The sequence below is a fragment of the Anabrus simplex genome, chromosome 2 (assembly GCF_040414725.1).
Source record: "Anabrus simplex isolate iqAnaSimp1 chromosome 2, ASM4041472v1, whole genome shotgun sequence".
NCBI classification, from domain to species: Eukaryota; Metazoa; Arthropoda; class Insecta; order Orthoptera; family Tettigoniidae; genus Anabrus; species Anabrus simplex.
This window is the reverse complement of record NC_090266.1, coordinates 967,272,963-967,295,589: the sequence shown is the minus strand read 5'-3', so window position 1 is coordinate 967,295,589 and position 22,627 is coordinate 967,272,963. Positions and strand designations below refer to the sequence as shown.

General features: G+C 41.0%; 1 protein-coding gene across 1 annotated transcript in view; it reads right to left on the bottom strand.

The window, feature by feature from the left end:
- LOC136863752 (tachykinin-like peptides receptor 99D) overlaps window positions 1-22,627 on the bottom strand; it is a 474,112-nt gene that overhangs the window by 199,046 nt on the left and 252,439 nt on the right. Inside the window, exon 4 of the mRNA XM_067140105.2 lies at window positions 157-307. Within this exon, the coding sequence (XP_066996206.2) occupies window positions 157-307 (151 nt within the window). The remainder of the gene's footprint in view (window positions 1-156; window positions 308-22,627) is intronic.

Sequence of the window (22,627 nt, the reverse complement as noted above, 5' to 3'; positions counted from 1 at the left end):
AAAGTCAATTGAAGAAAAAGGGAATGCTTGTGTTCAATTTTACGTCCGTATGTTGTTTTCCAGAAAGCAGGGATTTGTTAAATGTAATTTCCTTTGCGATCACGGTTGACCGAGTCGTATTAAGGGAAGATTCTAAGAACATGGAATACCACTTACCCGGCGCTTCGACCTGATGTTTTCCATCTGACGCTGGGTACATTCTCCAATGCTCTGACTACCCCAAAGTTCCACACCAACACGTAGGTAGGTGAAAGTCATTGAACCAATGGGTAAGAAATAAGTCACTACCATGAAGACGACGTTGTACCTGCAATGAAAAGCAACAATTAAATAATTACATGTTGAAATATATTTATTGTGCATTTATGTTTGTTTATTAATATACCTGAAATTATCGGTGATCCCAACGATCCAGAATACTACAACAAACTTTTAACTAATAGCCTAGACCGATTATGAGCAAAGGAGTTTAAATATAAAAAAATGACTGGTGATTTGGGGCACACAGTGCATTAACATGAGAAATAATGTAAATGATGTCGCAATATACTTTAGAGCTATGAGCGCAACGACAAATATGACATCCTCCTTGATTCCGAGTCTCTTGCAGAAGTCAATGATGAAAGACGTAGCTGAGCTTCTGGCTCCAACCAGAAGTCCCAAGACTTCAAGTTCCTTACTATATGCAACAAGTTACTAGATACATATTTTACCATGAATTACATCATCCTCATTAATATATCTATTAGATGGATGCCCACATTATGATGCACTGTTTCAATAAGCTATTTGGACGGGTATTGCATTGTATTTAACGCTTACCCAACAACGTTTGTAACGTGGTAGAGTCAACATGCTCAAGCTAAGTAAACACAGCACTAATTCTGTTTCCAACAAAACGAAAGGAAAATTAACGAATAATTAAAAATAAGCACATCACTGGAACAAACTGTTACCACACTCATCAAAAACAGCTAAGAGTATTTGCAGTTCACCCATCTGTATGTTCCATTTATGGTTAGATTAAGTATGTTGTTTGAAACAGCAACATTCCCTCCTTCTCAGATAAGGTTATTTGGCTGACGAATGATAAGCAAATCCAGTACACTGGAGCTGAGGTTACTTACAAGCAAGCTTGTCAGTATACCTCGCTTCTACACAATGTGCGCTGCAATTCTTCGCCATACGCTGTATATGATATATTGCATCATAATCATCACTTTGATATAACAGGACATGAAAGGAGTTGACGGTGCCAACATTGTTCACGTGAATCAAAGTGCTGTCCCTAGGTGATTGAAAAAGTTCCAAGACACCATTGCAGTAGCAGGTCGACATCGAGCGGGGCCGTCAACGCAGAACAGCAGCAGATCAAGACCAGTATATACGCATATCTTCACGTAGACACCCTACACGCACAGCTACTATATGCACCACGAGCTTTGAAACGCCGCAGATGTTACTATAGGCACGCATACTGTGCGCAATAGACTCCATGATGACGGACTTTCATGAAGAATACCCCACAGGACTCCTGCACTTCGACGATACCATTAAATGGCTCGCGTTCGACTTGGACACGAGATCAGTGGTCAAGAAAGTTATTCACTGATGAAATATTATTAGTTTACACCCTGATGATAACTCTGTACGCGTATGGAGGGCAACACAGGAACGATACAATGAATTATTCTCAGTAGAGCCTCACCGTCAGCATGGAGGTTTAGCACTAATCTGGGCAGGTATCATGATTGGCAGCCGAACACCACTCGTTCACATTCAAGGAAATATGACGGCCTCAAGTATACGAACACAACTTTCTTCGACCCAGAGTAAGTGATTCTGCAGGGACTTTAGGAGATGGGTTCACTCTACAGGACGATAATGTTTGTCCACAACGTGCAGCAGCTGCATATTGATACCTGGAGTGACGTGGGATCCACAGAATTGACTGACCAGCGTATTCTCCGGACATGAACTGCATAGAGCTTGCGCGGATCTTTCTTAAAAGAGCAATTTCCAACCGTCGACATCGAACACTAATGATGCAGGCTCTAAAAGATGCTGTCATCAGGGAGTGGGAACGGTTGACTTAAGAAATTATCAATGATTTGGTACTGAGCGTGTCCCGTCGCATTCAAGAGTGGCTCAGAGTTCGTAGATGACCAACACGTTACTGACTCATGTGATTGCATTGGAAACCATATTTTATTTTTATTGTTTTAATTTAGGCCGTTCCTTAATTTGTTTGGTTTAGTCACATACTGGGTGTTTTTTTCATGCTGGGTCAAATGTCACCTAGAAGTGTAGGTTTTCGTTCTATTTACTATCATGAGTCTATGTGGAAAGTATTGAGACATTCTGGATGTCCTGAACGTTATATGGAATTGGTTCAAGCTCTCCATGATGGCATGTCTGGACAGGTTCTTCATGGTAACTCTGTATCAGATTCGTTCCCGATCACTCATGGATTGAAACAAGTCTGTGTGCTTTCTCCCTCTTTGCAGTGTGCATGGCTGCCATTCTGCATGAATCATCTGCAGACAACTTAGGCATGGGGATTAATTTTCGTTTTGATGGATACCTTTTCAATCTGGCAAGACTTCGCTAACAAAGACGTACTCTGGTTACCCGGGTGACAGAACTTCAGGATGCCGATGACACCGCATCTCCTGCCTTAAAACTGCATGTGATCGCTTTGGTCTTGCCATTAATGCGATAAAAACGAAGGTACTTGCACAACCTGCCTCAGTATTTCCATCTTAGATACAAAACTGGAACAGGTTGATCACTTTTCATATCTTGGAAGAATCCTTTCTAAACGGTGTACCTGTGAACAAGATGTTGATAAAAGGATTGGGGATGCTCATGCTCATGCACAGAGTCTTCATGAATAACGACCTAAAACTGCATACCAAACTCATGGTGTACAAAGCTGTTGTCATTTCCACGCTTCTGTGTGGCTGTGAAACTTGGGCACTCTATCGCCGTGATGTCAATGAACATGAGCGCTTCCACCAACAGAAAATGAGATTCATCTTGAATATTAAGTGGGAGAACTATGCGACCAACAGGGCAGTTCTCGACAAAGCGCAGGCAACAATCATCGCTTATGAACTGAGATGGTTAGGCCACGTTCACCGCATGGGTGATACCAGGCTTCCCCGCCAAATTCTTTATGATGAACTGTTCCGGCAGTAGACCTCATGAAGCCCCACTTAAGCGTTTTATGGACAAGCTAAAACACATCATGAAGACAACTTTTATAGATATACAGACATGGGCAAAATGTGCTGTGGACCGCTTTCTGTGGCGGAATACTACATCCACCGCTGTCAACTTGTTTGAAAGGGAACGCCGCAGACATCAAGAGGCCAAGCGACAAGCAAGAAAACTCCGTCAATTACAAACCCGTCCTCCTCCATCCATTCAGTGTGATTTATGTGGGCGTACGTTTTATGCCAGGTTTGGTTTGTTTAGTCATCGTAAACACATCCATAAACTGAGTTTAACTGGCCAATTTATGCAGGGAAAAGTTATGTATACTCGGATCGAGTTACAGCCGACGACTATCGGGAGTTTCACATTTTTCAATATACCAATTCTACCTCAGCACAACAGAATCTGGTATATGCTTAGCTTTTACTGATGAGCATTGAAAGATATAATTAATCTGGACAACAATACCAACATTGAGATGTGAACTAATTTCAGGTTAACCAGCTAATACCTATTCATTCAATAATCGTTACATGTCCTTTTACTTTCGTATGTTCCTGCGTATGGTCATACTCTCACTACCTAACTATCTTGTGCGCTACATAAATTCGTGACGTTGTATGTTCCAAAGAGAATTCAATTCTCACGAAGGATATTTTAAATTTTATCTTAAATTATGAATGCGAAATATGGTTAAACAAAGCCCAAAAAGCATTATATATATATATAGTTTTCTGTCGTAAAACTTTTTAAAGGTTAGTTTTGTTTATGGACTTTCGAAGGAAAGGAAGGAAATGGACATTTGACAGCAGAGAACCTGTATGAGGAATAATATTTTGTGTTTCTTTCATCATCCACAAAACTTGCTAACAGCTATTTGCATAACAGTTCGAACTATACATTAAACAACCAATGTGCATACTACCTTGGTCACCATAGTAAGTCACTTTCAACACCTTCGTAATCAGCTGTCATAGATGGCTCAGGCGCCACTGCAGAGGCGTACGAGGTAAATGGGGAGGTGTGTAGTTTCCCGTTACATTCCTCATCGAGCCAGACGTTGTAATTACATACCAGTCTGCCAATCACACCGAAGTTCACGCAACAACCGACCTTATGCACAACATTATCACATCATTACTAGCAAGAACTGGCAACATACGCCACCGTGGTAGTTCACATATCACAAACTCAGTAATTTTCATACTATTAAAGGCCAGTACAGACGGGAAGAAATGAAAACCCACATCCTGATTCCAGTCATTCAAACGGGTCAGCAATGGAATGAATAAAGTTCCCATCTAGCAGCGAGGATAGGAATTGTGTCGCACTAATCTGGAGCAATGATTAATGAAGACAGATGAAATGGAATGATATTGGAGAACGCTGCTGGAATGAAAGATGACGGTGAAAACCGGAGTACCCGGAGAAAAATCTGTCCCGCCTCCGAGTTGTCAAGCACAAATCTCACATGGAGTGACCGGAATTTGAACCACGGAACTCAGCGTGAGAGGCCGGTGGGCTACCACCCGAGCCACGGAGTCCTTAGAGACAGAAAAATAAAAGTAAAATAATGTTGTAGCCGATACCAGGAGACAGGGTGCACTGCAAACACCAGATCTCGCCATTAAAGGCACAAGAGAACAATATCAAACACTACATTTAGAATGGGCATCACAGTGATTCAGTGCAGAAATAGCTAGCTTAGGAAGTTATTGGAAACAGATGAAAGAATCAAGGTTAGGCAACGGGTAGTTGTTGAGATCGGTGCCTTTATTACAGGCGGGTTCTTGATAACTCGGGTAATTGTCGAAATCAGAACGAACCTTATGGATTCCTCCCGGGATGAAGCTGACCTGTCTGTTGAACAGATCACATTGATCTTCAGTATAGGAAATCTGAATTCTGTGGAAATTTGTCTTTCTTATCTCTCACTGTCCCATTGGAAGAAAAGATTGCTTTATCTTTGTTCTTACAAGTTGTTTTACGTTGCACCGACACAGACAGGTCTTATGGCGACGATGGGACAGGAAACGGCTAGAAGTGGGAAGAAAGCGTCCGTGGCATTAATTAAGGTACAGTCCCATCATTTGTCTGGTGTGGAACTGAGAAACCACGGAAAAACTTCTCAGGGTTCGAACCCCTCACCTCCTGAATACTGGATACTTGCCGTACTTAAATGACTGTAGCGATCGAGTTCGGTGATTGCTTTATCTAACTGCATTTTGAATTACGAAGTTGCAACATCAAACTGAGTTTTTTACGTGTTTTGGTAGGCTATATGATACTTTAACAAATTATGGAGTATTTCTTTCAGAATCGGTGACCTCAAGTTTTTAGAAAACTGACTCACTGCTGAAATGCAACAAATGTATATAATTGAATTAATATACTTGAAATATTGATAGGAATACTGCATTATACAATACCGTTCCTCCTGGAAAAGTTTTCAGTATATTTAATCAGTGAAAAACGATGCATGACGTGAAGTAACACAACTGAACATTTAAATTGCAACTTTATGAAAATGGAGATCTTTCAGTAGCGTATTTACTACACAGATACTCTGCGTTGCTGGTTGTTTCGACGTGTCAAATACCACAGTACCTCGGATAATCGAGAGGACAGCAACACGTCCGCCTTCGTTGCGTAACGGTTAGCACTACTGACTGCCGTCCTCAGTGGCCCGGGTTCGCTTCCCGGTAATGCCAAAGATTTTAGAAAAGCAGGAGGACTGATTTTTGGTTAAATGGTACGTGCAGCTCACATCCCATTAAGGAGGCGGGGGTGCCTGAAAAGAGCCGCACTACTTCGAGACGAGGATACGAGTTTAATTTTTACTGTAAACTCTCTTTCTTTCTTTCTTTCTTTCTTTCTTTCTTACTCTGTTTACCCTCCAGGGTTTGTTTTTCCTCGGACTCAACGAGGGATCCCACCTCCACCGCCTCAAGGGCAGTGTCCTGGAGTGTGAGATTTTGGGTTGGGGGATACAACTGGGGAGAATGACCAGTACCTCGCCCAGGCGGCCTCACCTGGTATGCTGAACAGGGGCCTTGTGGGGGTATGGGAAGATTGTAAAGGATAGACAAGGAAGAGGCCGTGGCCTTAAGTTGGGTACCATCCCGGCATTTGCCTGGGGAAGTAGAAAACCACGGAAAACCACTTCCAGGATGGCTGAGGTGGGAATCGAACCCATTTCTACTCATTTAACCTCCCGAGGTAGAGTGGACCACGTTCCAGCCCTCGTACCACTTTTCAAATTTTCGTGGCAGAGCCGGGAATCGAACCCGGGCCTCCGAAGGTGGCAGCTAATCACACTAAGCACTACACCACAGAGACGGATTTTGCCTGTAATACGATATAAAATGAAAAACAATAAATCACAATACTTCTATAGCCTTTCAGCATCGTGAAACCCGTACAGTGAGAGCAGCACAAAATTAATCACCGGTTACTTCAGCTGGACTTAACACTAGTTACTGCGTTACTATATCACCACGGATCACGAAACAGGAAACGAATGTCCCGTCACGTTCTGACCACAGTATCTGACGCTCTGGTCAGCTTGTAGTAGAGAGCGCAGGTGCTCTGGGTCACTTTTAGAGAGGTGAAAGGAGAAAGTCAGTCATTGCTGGAAGCCTCCGTGGCTCAAGTGGCAACTCATCGGCCTCTCACTGCTGGGTTCCGTGCTTCAAATATCGGTCACTCCATGCAAGACTTGTGCTGGAAGCCTCCGTGGCTCAGGCAGCAGCGCATCGGCCTCTCATCGCTTGGTTCCCTGGTTCAAATCCTAATCACCCCAAGCGAGATTTGTGCTGGACACAGCGGAGGCGGAACAGGATTTTCTCCACGTACACCATTGTTTCCTGTCATCTTTCATTCCAGCAACAATCTCCAATATCATTTCATTTCGTCTATCAGTCATTAATCATTGCGCCAGGGGAGTGCTACACGCTTCGGCAGCCGGCACAATTTCTACTCTCGCCGCAAGATGGGGACATCATTCACAAGTTGTAGGTTTTTACTTTTAGTCGGTGCTGACAAACTGCTGTCGCAAGGAGTGGCTTGGATGTTTCAGACGAGTTTACTAGAATACTGTAACGATACAGCATCCATAAAGCCCGGGTCCTTGTTAATGTGAAGGAGAAAAATAACATAAAATATGAAAAAAATAAAACCGAAAAAAGGCAATCTTACAAAAAATGAGTGAAGAAAAATCCATAAAATAAATTATTATGAAACATGAATTATTTTTCACCTGAATTGAGTGATGCACACTTGCTAACCACTCTAACCCATCACGAGCCGAGGTTAACAATGGTGGAAGCCTTTACCTTCCACTCCTCCAAGGGCCTTCATGCCCTGTACGAAGGTGACTTTGCTTTTGCTTTGCTTTGCCCACTCATGCATGAACGTCCTGTCACAGTCATCAGATTGCTTCTAATGCCAGTCCTACTATCCCAACAATCATCAGTAGTAAGATGCCCGGCCATAACACTCTGCGACAATTATTTGATTGCGTCTCATGTCACTCTCACTATCCCAGCAGCGCTAGTAAGAGGTCTGCTCTGAATTTCCTCCCACGACCTCATAATAATATATCTCTGTTTTATTGTCAACCTTCGTAGTGTGGTGGTTAGCGCTATTAGCTGTCATCCTCCAGGACCATAGTTTGATTTCTGGTACTGCAAGAAATTTAAGATTGTCAGAATGGCTGGAATATAGTAAAATAGCTACATGAATCTCACCTCCCTCGGAAGTGTTACTGGAAAGATATACACAACCTCGGTGCGAGGACCCGAATGTACTCACAGTTTCGATATCAGTAGTGCGATGTCAGGCCAAAACTTCCCATCATGACCATTATAACTCGTCTCATGTAGTTGATCACTACCTGGACATTGAAAACTCCACTGATTTTTATTGTTAGCTACCTCTTCCTGATCTCAGATCTATCGTGTATACTTGGGATCATTTTGGGAGTCGTATTGACAGATGTGATGTACATGCATGCACAGAAATGGTGTCCCGACATACACAATCAAAACTGCCTTACTCGAGTAATGAAAAGAAGGGGATGGTGAGAAGGTATACTGTTGAATGCCACTCCAGTCTCCAAAAGGAGGGGAAAGAAGTGGACAGGTAGTGCTGAAGGCATAGTGTGTGTATTGCTGTACCTCCACCACTGTGCCTATTTCAATCACAACAGCCTTGTAGCGGGCTGCCTATACATAGCAATGCATTAAGCGACGAGGTGGGAGGACTTCATGCTTTTCTTACATCGGGACACCATTTCTATGCATGCGTGTACAGTATCTTCATGTACCAACAAAGAGGCCCTTCGTCAACGAGCTCGTCTTCTACCTCATTCTTGTTCGCAGCACTCAAGTCCCTTGTCCTACCCGTACCGCTGTCCTTGATGTGTTGACACTTCACCATAGCACCCTACATTGCTAGAATACAACGTGTCAATTCCAAAGTGGTGATATCTGTTGCAGTCAAGTGGCCATTTGCATAGAGTTCTCTTAAGAATGTCGTGAGATATGCGCCTGAATGAAACTAGTCGAGTTTCCTCATCTCTTCAACGGAAATATTATAATGTACATTGATCGAAATATTTGTAACTTAACGTAATACATCACAAATGTGTAGCAGTCTATTATATACCACTTGCAGTTATTATATACATCTAACTGAGCTGTCTGCAACCAAACTGATCCTAACTACGTTGTATAGTATATCTCGTGAGATATCTGACGACAGATATTCCTTAGTTGCTTATTGAAATACATGGTGTCCCAAAACGTAGTTTACGACATTAAACATCGTGTAACTCGACTTTTAATTGGCAATGAGGGGAGAAAACTTTATTTAAATGAATCATCAACTCAAAATGGTTTGTTTAGTCTACTTTTTGTTCCAAAATCTAACTGCAATTCTACACCTATCCATTCCGCCCTAGTATATATCTTCATCGATGTTTCGGTTATTAAATAATCAAGATCTCTCACAGGTGTTTTCAACATTCTGCCTTTGATATGACCATGAATCATGTCACATCCTGAGCCCTTTCCACTGCAGATACCATTTTGCTCCATTTATGCTCCTGTAACCTGAAATAGATAAATCAGTTATTCAACCTCGGAATATTTAAGAAGTGTACTGTATAAAATCTTTGAGATGGCAGTTCTTGTAAATCAAGTTGTTTTCATCAATATTAAGTATAAGTGAAGTTACTTGATTTTAAATTGGTAATGTACTGTAATTTATAACTTCTATTACTCATCCAGTTAGTCTATTTGAGACGAATCTCGTAAATTGGTATTCCACATACTGTAAAGAGAATTTCGTAGTATACACTTGATGATTGTATTGCTTTGAAAATAAGAGTAGTCAACAGTCTGCAATTATCCATGCTATGCACACGAGCCTATTGAATGAACTTCGATTGTTCCATGTTTAAGACTTTATTGTCATCGTTTCTCAAGTCTTGATAATTGATGCTACGCTCATATTCGATATACTGTACCAAGAGTACGATCTTATTACATTGACAAGTTACAAGTTCCGTGCACGAAGCCTCCATTTATGCGAAACTTCCTCCCAGTATATCATAGGGTCCTGAATGATTTCTGCTCAAGGTTTCTCGCTGCTCTCATACTGGAATTATAAAGCTAATAAACAATCGAACTATTCAAGTAATGAATATACATGTTGCTATTTTTTTCACGTCAAACCGACCCACACAGGTGTTACGGTGATGATGGTATAGGAAAGAGTTCGGACAGAGAAAGAAGCAAGCATAGCGTTAATTATGAAGTGAATATAGGAAAATCGCAGAAAGTAATCTACAAAGCCGCCGGTAGTGGGGTTGGAGGTCCACAATGCTAGCTCACACCCAGGTGACCCAAAACGGATGGTACCGAGCCCTATAGCAGCAGTCGCTTAAGTTTTTCTAGTATCCATTATTCGGGAGATAATGGGGTCCAACCCCACTGTCGCCAGCCCAGAAAACAGTTTTCCGTCTTTGCCCATTTTCACACCAGGTAAATGCTGGGGATGTACCTTAAATGAGGACACGGCCACTTCCTTCCCACTCCTAGCCCTTTTCCGTCCCATCGTCGCCGTAAGACCTACCTGTGTCGGTGCGACGAAAAACAACTTTTAAAAAAATGGCGAACTTGCTTGGTTTTAAGTAATATCCCAGTTAGTTGTATATTTATTGTATTTTTATGAAAATATCTTCATATTAACGAAGTTTCTCGTTGGCTCGATAACATTTACACCAGGTCGTCTTTATGAACCTACCGGGCGAGTTGGCTGAGCGGTTAGGGGCACTCAGCTGAGAGCTTCCATCCGAGAGATAGTGGGTTCGAACCCCACTGTCGGCAGCCCTGTATATGATTTTCCATGGTTTCCCACTTTCACACCAGGCAAATGCTGGGGCTGTACCTTAATTAAGTCGATGGCCGCTTCCTTTCCACTTCTAGGCCTTTCCTATCCCATCGTCGGCATAAGACCTGTCTGTGTCGGTGCGACGTAAAGGCAATTGAAAACATCTTTATGATCCTATCATGGAATTAAATACAAGATAACCGGGCGAGTTGGCCGTGCGCGTAGAGGCGCGCGGCTGTGAGCTTGCATCCGGGAGATCGTGGGTTCGAGCCCCACTGTCGGCAGCCCTGAAGATGGTTTTCCGTGGTTTCCCATTTTCACACCAGGCAAATGCTGGGGCTGTACCTTAATTAAGGCCACGGCCGCTTCCTTCCCACTCCTAGCCCTTCCCTGTCCCATCGTCGCCATAAGACCTGTCTGTGTCGGTGCGACGTAAAGCAGCTAGCAAAAAAAATACAAGATAATGGGTTCGAATCCCACTGTCGGCAGCCCTGAAGATGGTTTTCCGTGGTTTACAATTTTCACACCAGGCAAATTCTGGGGATGTACGTTAATTAAGGCCACGGCCGCTTCCTTCCACTTCCTAGGCCTTTCCTATCCCATCGTCGCCATAAGACCTGTCAGTGTCGGTGCGACGTAAGAGCAAAAAGTTAATAAGAGTGAATTATAAATGAAACAAGCGTTTTCTAAAACAGTTCTGATAAGACACTATACATAATGTACCAGGAACGCTGGTCTAGCGTCCGTATTTGAAGTATTTCGAATTCAAAATACGCGCTGCGCACGTTGAGAGCCGAGCGCTGCCTGCGAACTTGGCGTGAGCTCGTTGCTCACCTGTCAAGGACATACAACGTCATTTCGAACACTCCATTCATTCTATGGTTAACAACTAACTTAATAAAAATGCTACAATCACTTGAACTGCATCACGTGTAGCCAGTATTAGAACCTACATAATTACCATGTTTTACGAAATTCCGTGAAGGATTAACGGAGTTATTGCAGATTGAAGTGCCAGCTGCATTCCGTGACGCATACGGCATATTCAGTATAAAAGAAGCCAGGTGACAAGCCTACGTACAGTATTATCCCACAGCCCAGCCACGCCAGTTGGCTGATGGAACTTTTACGACGTAATAATATCAGTGTTTATAGTCTGCAGTTAAACTACGAAGTTCGTCGTGTAAGGTGACTAAAATATTTTCATACTTTACACCTCAAGTAGCGCAGTTTGAACTTGTACTTTTCCAAGTTATATTACATGTCAGGAAACAACTATTCGTAATTTGAACAGTGAATTCGAACTTATAGTCAGATATTTAATTCAAATATTACAAATTGTATTTTGGAGTGGACGCATTAACTCAGAGTCTTTAGAATAGAGCATTGGAACTTTGATTTTATTGAGTACAGCTCAAATGCTGGTTCACGTTTAACCTCATATTACAGTTATATTAACACAGTAAGTTCAGTGAATAGAACTAATCTCACTAGCAACGTAGTAGTATCAGTGAACGGAACTAATTTCATGCTTAGGCATTTAACTTCTTCAACTAAAGGTAAAATTATTGCAGTGTACAGTGAAAGAGTACTGTGATGCGCACACTTGTAAATAATCCAAAGCAATAGTAGGACGTAGTAAAACTCTGTAGGCATTTGTGTCCTCTTTTGTTGAACAGTTTAGTTTAGTTTAGTTTACTTTATTTTAGTAATGTTTTATTTTACCTGGCAAGATTAAGGCCTTCAGGCGTTCTCTTCCATCTAACCAGGAACTGCAATATACATATATTGCATTGTGTTACTTACAATAACTAGATCTAATACAAATTAAATTAATAATAATACAAGAATGGTGAGATTACATTAAGATGAAATGAATTAAGATTAAATTAATAAATTAAGATTAAATTAAGATTAAATAAATCAGATATAAAAAGGGATAAATTCTTAAAACTAATATCCTACATGTTAAAAAAAGGCAGTACATAAAATTCGATTCTAAAGACAAATCTGATAAGAATTTTAGACTCTCTACCAGGACATCCATAACAATAGAATGGTTGTATGTAGCAGCATCAAGTTTACAGATGATCCTTACTGGTGCATAAAATGTCTCCAAAGTGCTTCCTTGAAAGTGCGAATAGCGCTTAACCCCCTGATATTTTCGGGAAGGAGGTTCCACTCACGGCAGGCAATTACTGTGAATGATTTATCATAGATGGCAGTTCTATGGGTAGGTAAAGCAAGGATGGAATTATTTGTGGATCTGGTGTTAAGACTGTGATAAGAGGATAAGTATTTGAAATATGAAGTAAGGTAAAATGGTTGTGAAGAATGAAGGATTTTATGGAGATGGCATAGGGAATGCACAGTGCGACGGATTTCTAGTCGGGGCCAAGATAGATGGTTAAATGAAGGAGTTACGTGGTCATAGTACCGTAGGTTACAGACGTATCTCACACAAGCATTTTGACCACGTTGTAAACTGCTCAATAACTTGCCTCGAGCGTCTCTATAAATCGCGTCACAATAGTCGAAATGAGGGAAAACCAGACTTTCTACCAGCATTTTTTTTAGTTTTTCAGGAAATAAGTATTTATACCCGCGCAGCATGTGCAATGCAGAGAATATTTTCTGGGTGATGTTCGTGATATGCGTTTTCCATGACATGTCATCATCGAAAGTAATGCCTAGGACTTATACTGATGACATGAATGGTATGTTAGTATTACACAACCTTATAGATGGAATCTCTGGTCGATTGACCTTCGTGAGTAGTTTTGGGTATCCAAAGATGATAAAAGTAAATTATTTATTTTACATACAATATTTAAAACCGTGCCAAGTGAATTTTACGTTAAAGAGTGCGTGTTTGATTTCATAAACCTTCGACTGCAGAACAGTATCTTTATTTCCTCTTGCATCTGTGACAAGTTCAGTTATCTTTAAAAAATGTTCGTGTTTGATGTTATTGACATTCAACACATTCCCTTATTCCCTTCGTGGAAACGGTAAATCCATTCAAACTACATTTCAAATTTCACCACAAATAATTCGAGTGTTCGTAATTTTACTTGGTGAGTGAACTCAGGAACTCAACCTTCCAGACCGTTCAGATCATTTAGAAATTGCAGAACGTCTAGAGCAGCTTCCAGTGGAGTAATACGTGGTTCCATGTTGCTGAGAGCGGGTGTGGATGGAACGAGCAGCAACAGGGTGGGATATCACCAACCGCAAGACCAGGGAACAACTTCTTCAACATCAGCTATACCTAATGGTGATATGAACTTGTCTTTCTTGAATAAACAAAGAGTTCAAAGTAAAAATTCATTTAAAAGCAAAACCTCCCTCTGTACACATTCCAATCCGATGTGCCGTACACGCGCTAGGTAAACCGATGCCCTTCAAGCTAGTCAAGTACGGGCATATATTTCCTGGTACAACACGGTTTATAAAACGCAGTCTGTACCAACATACAATAAATTCAATTTATCACACACGGTTTTCGGGAATATCATTCATCAGCGAAATAAAGAGGAAAATTAAACTGGGAAAAAGGATCGTAGAAAGAAGACGAAGAACTTAGTAAAAGTCAGGAAAGAGAAGAATAACAGGAAGAAGAAGATTTGGGCAGTGTAATATCGGCTGAGATTATTTCAGAGGAAGAAGTTGAACACAATGAATAAAAGATGCATTGTATGCCTATTACCAGCCTGGTGCAGACCATTTCAAGAGTGTTGGCAACGTCTGATGTTTAGAGGAATCTGCATGTTTGTGAGGTGAAGTATTGTGTTATAAGTATGGAGTGTGAGTGGCAGGATGTAGGAAACAGCATAAATAGCCATTCCTGACTCACGAGATTTAACCGTTCTTGATTAAAATGTCGGGAATTGAAACCGTGCACAGAAGTCCGAAGGCCAGGATGCCGACTACTCAGCCACGGAGCAGGAATAATCAATAGTGCATTTCATTTAAATTAAGGAATATTAACAATTCTTTATTTTTTACAACTGGCTGTACGTCGCACCATAACAGATAAGGCTTATGGCGACGATGGGATAGGAAAGTGTTTGGAATGGGAAGAAAGTGGCCGTGGATTTAATTAAGGTACAGCCCCAGCATTTGCCAGATGTGAAATTGGGAAACAATGGAAAACCATCTTCAGGGCTGCCGACAGTATGGTACAAAACCATTATCTCCCGAATGTCAGCTCACAGCCGCGCGACTCTAACCGCACGGCCAACTCGCTTGGTGCTCAATGGTTTCCTTAATCACTATGTAAAATCATCAATTGCCTTAATCCTATCCATATCGTCTACGAAGGTCCAGTTTAGAAGAAAAATCACTTTATGGAAGAAGGGACACTCATGTTTGCTATCATATTCGCCTACTTGCATGCTACTTCCCGTAGTCAATTGCACAGTCGAAGAGCTCCCCATTTCAACTGTACGTCAGTAGTACTCCGGGTGATTTCATGGATCAAATACATAGGCCATTACATTTTTTATTTGAAGCAAAATCATATTCGAGTGTTAGCAGAATTTGGTGCACTGAGTTCTAGATACTGTATACAAAATTTGTAAACTGATTGTCCTTACCAGCTATGTGATTCTAAGGATGAACGATTGACCATTAATAAGGTATGATGCAATGCCAACATAAGAAGTACCAAAGTCACAACAAGAGTAGTGTTCAAGAACATGTGCTCAAACATGAGTCATATGTGTCGTCTTACTATGCACACGTTTATTGGATTTTAATGTTAATATGGCTAAGTCATGATCGAAGACATTATTTTGAGTCAAACCTAAGGTCATACTGAAGGCAAAAAATAACAAGACGAAATGGTAATCCATTAGACGTTAACGTTAACGGAACTTAGTTTAAAATAAAAACAGGCATAATGATAACAAAGTACAGTAACATAGGTTGAAATTAAATAATATAGACCGAGCTCGGTAGCTGCAGTCGCTTAAGTGCGGCCAGTATCCAGTAATCGGGAGATAGTGGGTTCGAGCCCCACTGTCGGCAGCCCTGAAGATGGTTTTCCGTGGTTTCCCATTTTCACACCAGGCAAATGCCGGGGCTGTACCTTAATTAAGGCCACGGCCGCTTCCTTCCATTTCCTAGGCCTTTCCTATCCCATCGTCGCCATAAGACGGTGCGACGTAAAGTAGGTAGAAAAAAATAATATAGCTCGTGTTCTAGAACGTTGGGTGTTGTCCTTTAAAAATAACTTCTTACTTCAGAATTTTGCGCTAGAAAGAAACGGCTGGATTCAAGGCTCGACGGCCGACGACAATTATTCTAAACATATTAAATCTGCAAACCTTCACAAAATAAGAACCTACTGTGGTATAAATATGTAACATTTTATTTCTTCATTGTAGGAAAATGCGATTGCAGTACTACGAAAACGATATTTATTATTACCTTATTAATTTTAGGGATGATTTTTATTAACATTATTATTTATAGAGCATTTAACAAAGGCACTTATCCGATAACAAAAATACACCACCCTGTGCTATATCACTTCTTTAATCTCCAGTCTTCCAACAGACCCATACAAGAACAACGAATAAAGCAAATTCATTGTTTAAGGAACCTCCTTCTTCATCAGAACCAATATAGATTGCCGAGAGAGATACCTAAGAATGATTGATGTAAGTATCCTTTTTTTAAATGCTAATTGATTTAGCATGTAAAACATGTGCCACATATACGATACTTCTGTGTTAATTCAGTCGGAAATATATTCTAGATACGTTGCTGTCATTTCCCGGAGCGCAGAGTACTCCACAGACCAGAGTTGTCACAGAATTAAAATTCTACCTCAGGGAACATCGTTACTGGAGCAGAGGTACATTCTACAGCATGTGTATCCAGATGTCGTTTAGCATCTGCAAACCTTACACTAAATCAATAAACCACTGCTGGTTTTGTTTCAAACTATCTGTGAAGCTAGATAACGAAATCTGTCAAGCGCGAAGGTGAGAATATACAGGGCGTTACCAAACAAGTGGGAAGTAATCAGGAAGTGGAACATATACCCCAAAAGACACAGAAAATCTCTATGAATACATGTCCTACGGTCGATCGTTTATGAGCTATGTAGGATTAAGTTGGGAGTCAGACACATGGTTACGGACAATGCAGTACTTCGCCAGCATGTGGAACAAGATTGCCATCGAATACGTGCAATGCCTGGAATGTTCGACAGTCAATGAGGTGGCGTGTTCAGGCGTGCATTCAGGTGCATGATGAACATTTTAAACACTTCTTGTAATAGAATCCAGTATCCCTGCTGGTACACCAACATGGCGACAGCTACTCGACTTGGGATGTGCTATGTGAGGTTATTACCAATACTTCCTGTATAATGTTGGAAAGTCTGCAACTCGTGAACTGTCGACCGTAGGGCACATGCTCACTAGGAATTTTTGTGTATTTTTAGAACGTACTATCCACCCCCGTTACTTCTCACGTGTTGTGGGAACATGTATAATGTAAGTCGTTGTTAAAATTGAAGCTTTGTCGGTATGTTAAACTAATATTAAGTTCTCTGTGCGCGTTAGACCGTGACATTGTGTTTTAATTCTATGTACTAGGAGTTTTGGAAACATACGCCGCAGTATGCTGGGGTGCCGAACCTGGCAGAAGCGTACTACGCAGTTCTTGGTTTTACCGTACGTGGCAGTCAGGTTCATATGGAGCATAAAGTAACAATATGGATGCTGTTGGACGTTTCATAAGAATAAAAGTTCAAAATAGCCCCTCCCCGTACCGCACACAATGCCACTCTCGTGACTGTTGTAGACTACCCCCTCTTTCTTGTTGTTGGGGTAAGTAGATGGAGAATCCCAGGGCGAAAACAATGCCCTCTTACTCATCTGTTTTCTAGGATTTTTTTTCATAGTGGATGCCGGTGACAAATATATTGACGGGAAATACGTAGAGTGATGGTAAAGCAATATTCTCACCAAATTCCGCTTACGATTCTGTACCAAATATATCTCAGTGGATAGTAATCCGAGGTAATCACTCATAAATTATACTGAATGTCGGCAAAATTTGCATAAGGTACAAAGACGTTGTCCAACACCGACATAGAATGTAATAATAAGTGTTTTTGCTATCGTCGTCGTAAATGTGAACGGTTATATTCTACGTTGTCAAAATCATAGCTACATGATGTAACCGCAAAATAACTATGTTATCATTGTGTATATGTAGTTTTCATGTAATATTGTTACGCGACTGACTTCAATAATTGGAAGAAAAATGTAAAAGAGTAATAAATTGTAAACTGAAGATGTCCTCGAAAATTTGATAGGACATATTGAAACATTACTCAGCCGACCTCAGTGGAGCAGTCGGTTAGTCATTTTCCTTCTGTTCCCAGGGAAAGAGGTTTTTCTTTGACTTAGCAGACTTAGGTCGATATTTATGAAGGTGCTTAAATGGTATAACTCTGAGTGGACAGCTTTAACTTGTAGGATAATATTCCATCATCCTGGCCTATCTTGCCGATATCTGAGATGTAGAGGAATATTCGGTTTCCTTGTTTTCCCTACAAAGCGGGTTGGATTTTGATTATATTCTTCGGGGAAAAAGCTGCATCATTTTCGTGCTTAATAAACCAAATCAGTAACTGAAATTTTAGAGAATTATTATTATTATTATTATTATTATTATTATTATTATTATTATTATTATTATTATTATTATTATTATTATTATTATTATTATTACCAGTTCTTGAAGTTAAGGGCTGTTTAAAAGGATATTCATGTAGTAGGACTAAATTCAATGAACTTGAGTGTGCATTTGTCCACGCCCCGCAGTATAGGGACCTTGCCTGATTCTAGACTTTTAAATTCTCATCTGATTTCTGGCACCGGTTTCATACAGCCGCTTGAGCCCCAACTGATGATCTGGCTCATACGAGAGGCAGCGGACCCAGTCAAGAAAGCAGAGCAAAATGGCTGAGGATGTTATCACCGTGATCACGTGGAACTCCAATATCTGCAGGTCATCTGGCTAGGAAGTAGTCGTCTTGGCGGGCCATGGCCCTAGGGAGCTGTTTCGCCACATGCTTTTCTTGTTTCATTCGTGATTTTGTACGTAAAAGGGTCGAAGATCCGCGTTTTCACAAGGAAACAACGGTACCCTATATGTTAAATACTATCCGACCATTGTTTTAGTGTAATTTGAAGGGGAGAGACCTTGGAGACAATAATAATAATAATAATGTTACTGGCTTTATGTCCCACTAACTACATTTTTACGGTTTTTGAAGAAGCCGAGGTGCCGGAATTTAGTACCGCAGGAGTTCTTTTAAGTACCAGTAAATCTACCAACACGAGGCTGACGTATTTGAGCACCTTCAAATACCACCGGACTGAGCCAGGATCGAACCCGCCAAGTTGGGGTCAGAAGGCCAGCGCCTCACCTCTCAGCCCGGCCGTGGAGACATACTTGTAGAATACTGGAGGATGGTAACTTATACCACCCCTCAACCTGAAGCTGAGTGCACTCGGTCCCAGTCCGTCACAAAGAAGTGAATTAGCAAGCCAGGAATATGATATTTGTATTCATATTTGTGTACAACGAAAGTGGTTACATATTTATGTAATAAAGATGAGACTATTCAGAACTAGAATGCATATCGTCTATTCACCAAAATATTATAATACTCACCATTATTGTCTATAGCCTCGAGAGCGATTATACGAGGGGCGTTCTATTTTGCTTTACACTTCATTTTTTGTACGTCCGGGTATGGTTCACATTTCACTTTTGAAGGTGCTGACGTGCAACTAGTGTCTTGTTCCACCGTTTGGTAGCAGCATACGCACAGGGGCCATCGAATGCACTCGTCATAGCCATGTCATACCAACACTGTTAGCCCAGGAGCAGACAAATGGAAAGCAACCGTCAGGGTCAGCGCTATACGACTTTGTTCCTACGGAAGGAAGGCGTGACCACTGCAGAAATTCATCAACGCTTGGTGGCAGTCTGTGGAGAACATGCGCCGTCACGGAAAACAGTTTACAACTAGATGGAAGGTTGGAAAACAAGACGCACATCGGTGAACAAGGGAACCAGTTCTGGAAGGAATGTGGCAGGGTCAACACCAGCCAACATTGCCCGGGTCGGACAGCCATCCAAGGAAACAAACGCATTATATTTACGAAAATGGAGGCATTCACGGAAATTAGCCGAAACACCTTGCAGCGTATCGTTCACTGCCACTTACAATTTGGGAAGGTGTCATCCACGTGGGTGCCTAGGCTCTTGCCTGAAGACGAAAAGCAGAAGCCTGTGGACGTGTGCAGAAACTTTTGCAACAACACGATCAAGATACAGCCGACTTTATGGCTAGGCTTGTGACTGGTGATGAGACATGGCTCCGTTACCATGAGACACCAACGAAACGAAACGGTGCTGCCACACCCACCATACTCTCCAGACTTGGCACCTGTTCGGGAACATTATATAACCTCTGCGTGGTCGCCGGTTTGCGGATTTTGCAGAGCTGGGCACAGCTGTCAAGGCATAGGTACCCAGCACTCCGAAACAATGGTTTCACGAAGGTCTGGAGAGACTGATATATCGATGGCAAAAGTGCATACAATTACAAGGAGATTATGTTGAGAAGGTGGACGTAACAACTGATGTCCAATGTACTTCATTTGGGTAGAATGAAATAAAGTGAAAAGGAATTTAGTACGCCCTTCGTATTTTCAGTTGTTTCGTTTTACGTCTGAGTATTTTTGGCCTCATCAATTGCCCCCGACAGAGTGAGATTAGAATCAACAGATTTGGGCTACGGATACCAGTACTGTACCATCTAACAAAAACCTATCCCACTTCAGTGTCGCTGAAACGCAATGTTGTAGATATCGCTGGAAGTGACACACCGAGTTCGCATGCGCTATATTAGCTGCTAGTGGAGGAGAACGCTAGAAAGTTTACATGTGAGCGATGCGAAAAGCATCTGTCCATGAAAAGAAAGGTTATGTGTATGGAGCAGTCGTCGATATCAGATTTCATAAAATGATTAAAGCGGCATGTTTGTTCTTTTTGATCAAACTTGATTTTCACGTTAGCTAAGAACTATAATATTCACAGCTTTACATTGTTTTAGCACTACTCAGAATGACTTGAAACATTGGAAATGACAGTCTGTTTCGTACTCTTTACAGACAGGGAAACGGTTCGTAATGTCGTAGTACTGGGAGGAAAGCACGTTAGTGGGGTCTGAGAAAGGAATCGTAAAATGGAAATGTATCATTATAGAGAATATTGTTAAATAGAGATGAATGTTACATTGAATTACTCAGATTAATTCCAGGATCAGAATATTTTATCGTTATGGAAATTATTATCAATTTATCAGTAATGGTTGTATGGAGATATCGCTATATTTTACTATCATTTGCTTTTTTTTATTTTTTTTATTATTAATAATGGAATACAAATTTACATTCCCTTAGTTTTGGTTCACCAGAAACTAAAGGGAGAGTATTAGTTTATTGTAACCCAAGTCGTTTTGATACAAGTATTTTATAATAATAGCATTAATTGCGTATATTATTGTTGTAATTAGGTAAAAGTATAATTTTGTGAACATTTTATTAGGATTATTCTAAGTTCTCTACGTTAACGTGTGTTTGTACAGGATGGGAAAATAAAACTGGCCTGGAAAATAATTAAAAACGGAAACGCTCCTTGTTAATGAACTGTCCATCACAGGAAATGCTGGAAACCGCGATTTCGATGCACCAATAGGTTGCTGTCATATGTCTACACGTGCGCATCTCCCGTATGCTTTGTCCCGAGTACGTCGCTGAGTCATTACGCGTGAGTGATTGAGAGGACCAGACGTGTTTAGTGACCAGTTGAATGCAACACAAATGGTGCACACGATAAAACAGCGCGTGTTCATTGTCGAGTGCTATGTGTAGCTCTATTCGTGGAAAACTTGTTCGGGACTGTTTGCGCAAGAGTTAAGACTAGAAGTGTTTCGACAAAAGCTCCAGCAAAGTCTGCCATGCAAAACTTGGTGGGAAAACGGCGTGAATCGGGCTCTCTAGCGAATAAAAACAGTAATTATCCGAAAAGAGTTCGAACACCAGAGAACATTGCTCGAGTGAAGGAAAGCGCCGTTTTTCTGTGCAAGTGGGCATTAAGAGATCGTCGTGTCGAACCATTTATCAAAAAGTACCTACATCTGAATCCTTACAAATTTACTTTTGTGAATGCGTTAAATGGTTAAAGCGTCACATGTTGAATTCTGCCAGTGGTTTCTGAGTGAAGCGGAATCAGGACTTTTGGATTCTCAGTTTTCCAGCAACTTCTGTGATGTTCATTAACTATTTACGAAAGTATTATATAATACTCACCATTATTGTCTATAGCCTCGAGAGCGATTATACGAGGGGCGTACTATATTGTTTCACACTTCATTTTTTGTACGTCCGGGTATGGTTTACATTTCACTTTTGAAGGTGCTGACGTGTAACTAGTGTCTTGTTCCACCGTTTGGTAGCAGCACACGCACAGGGGCCAACGAATGCACTCGTCATAGCCATGTCATAACAACACTGTTAGCGTAGGAGCTGACGACATGGAAAGCAACCGTCAGGGTCAGCGTATACGACTTGGTTATTATGGAAAGAAGGCCTGACCACTGCAGAAATTCATCGGCGCTTGGTGGCAGTTTTCCTATTATTTTTTTTATTTTGTCCATCCGGTATATTCTTGAGCAAACCTGTATCTCGTCCATTAGTTACATTATTGCTTATTTTATGCTCCTTTATTATTCTTTGCCATGTATATTTATAATAAATTTTTTTGTTGTTGCCTCTCCCAGTACGGCCTCATGATTTTTTAATAGTTTTACAATTGCGTAGAAATATTTCTATTATTCTAGTTTAGCTTAAGTCAAACTATTTGACCCTATTATTATTATTATTATTATTATTATTATTATTATTATTATTAT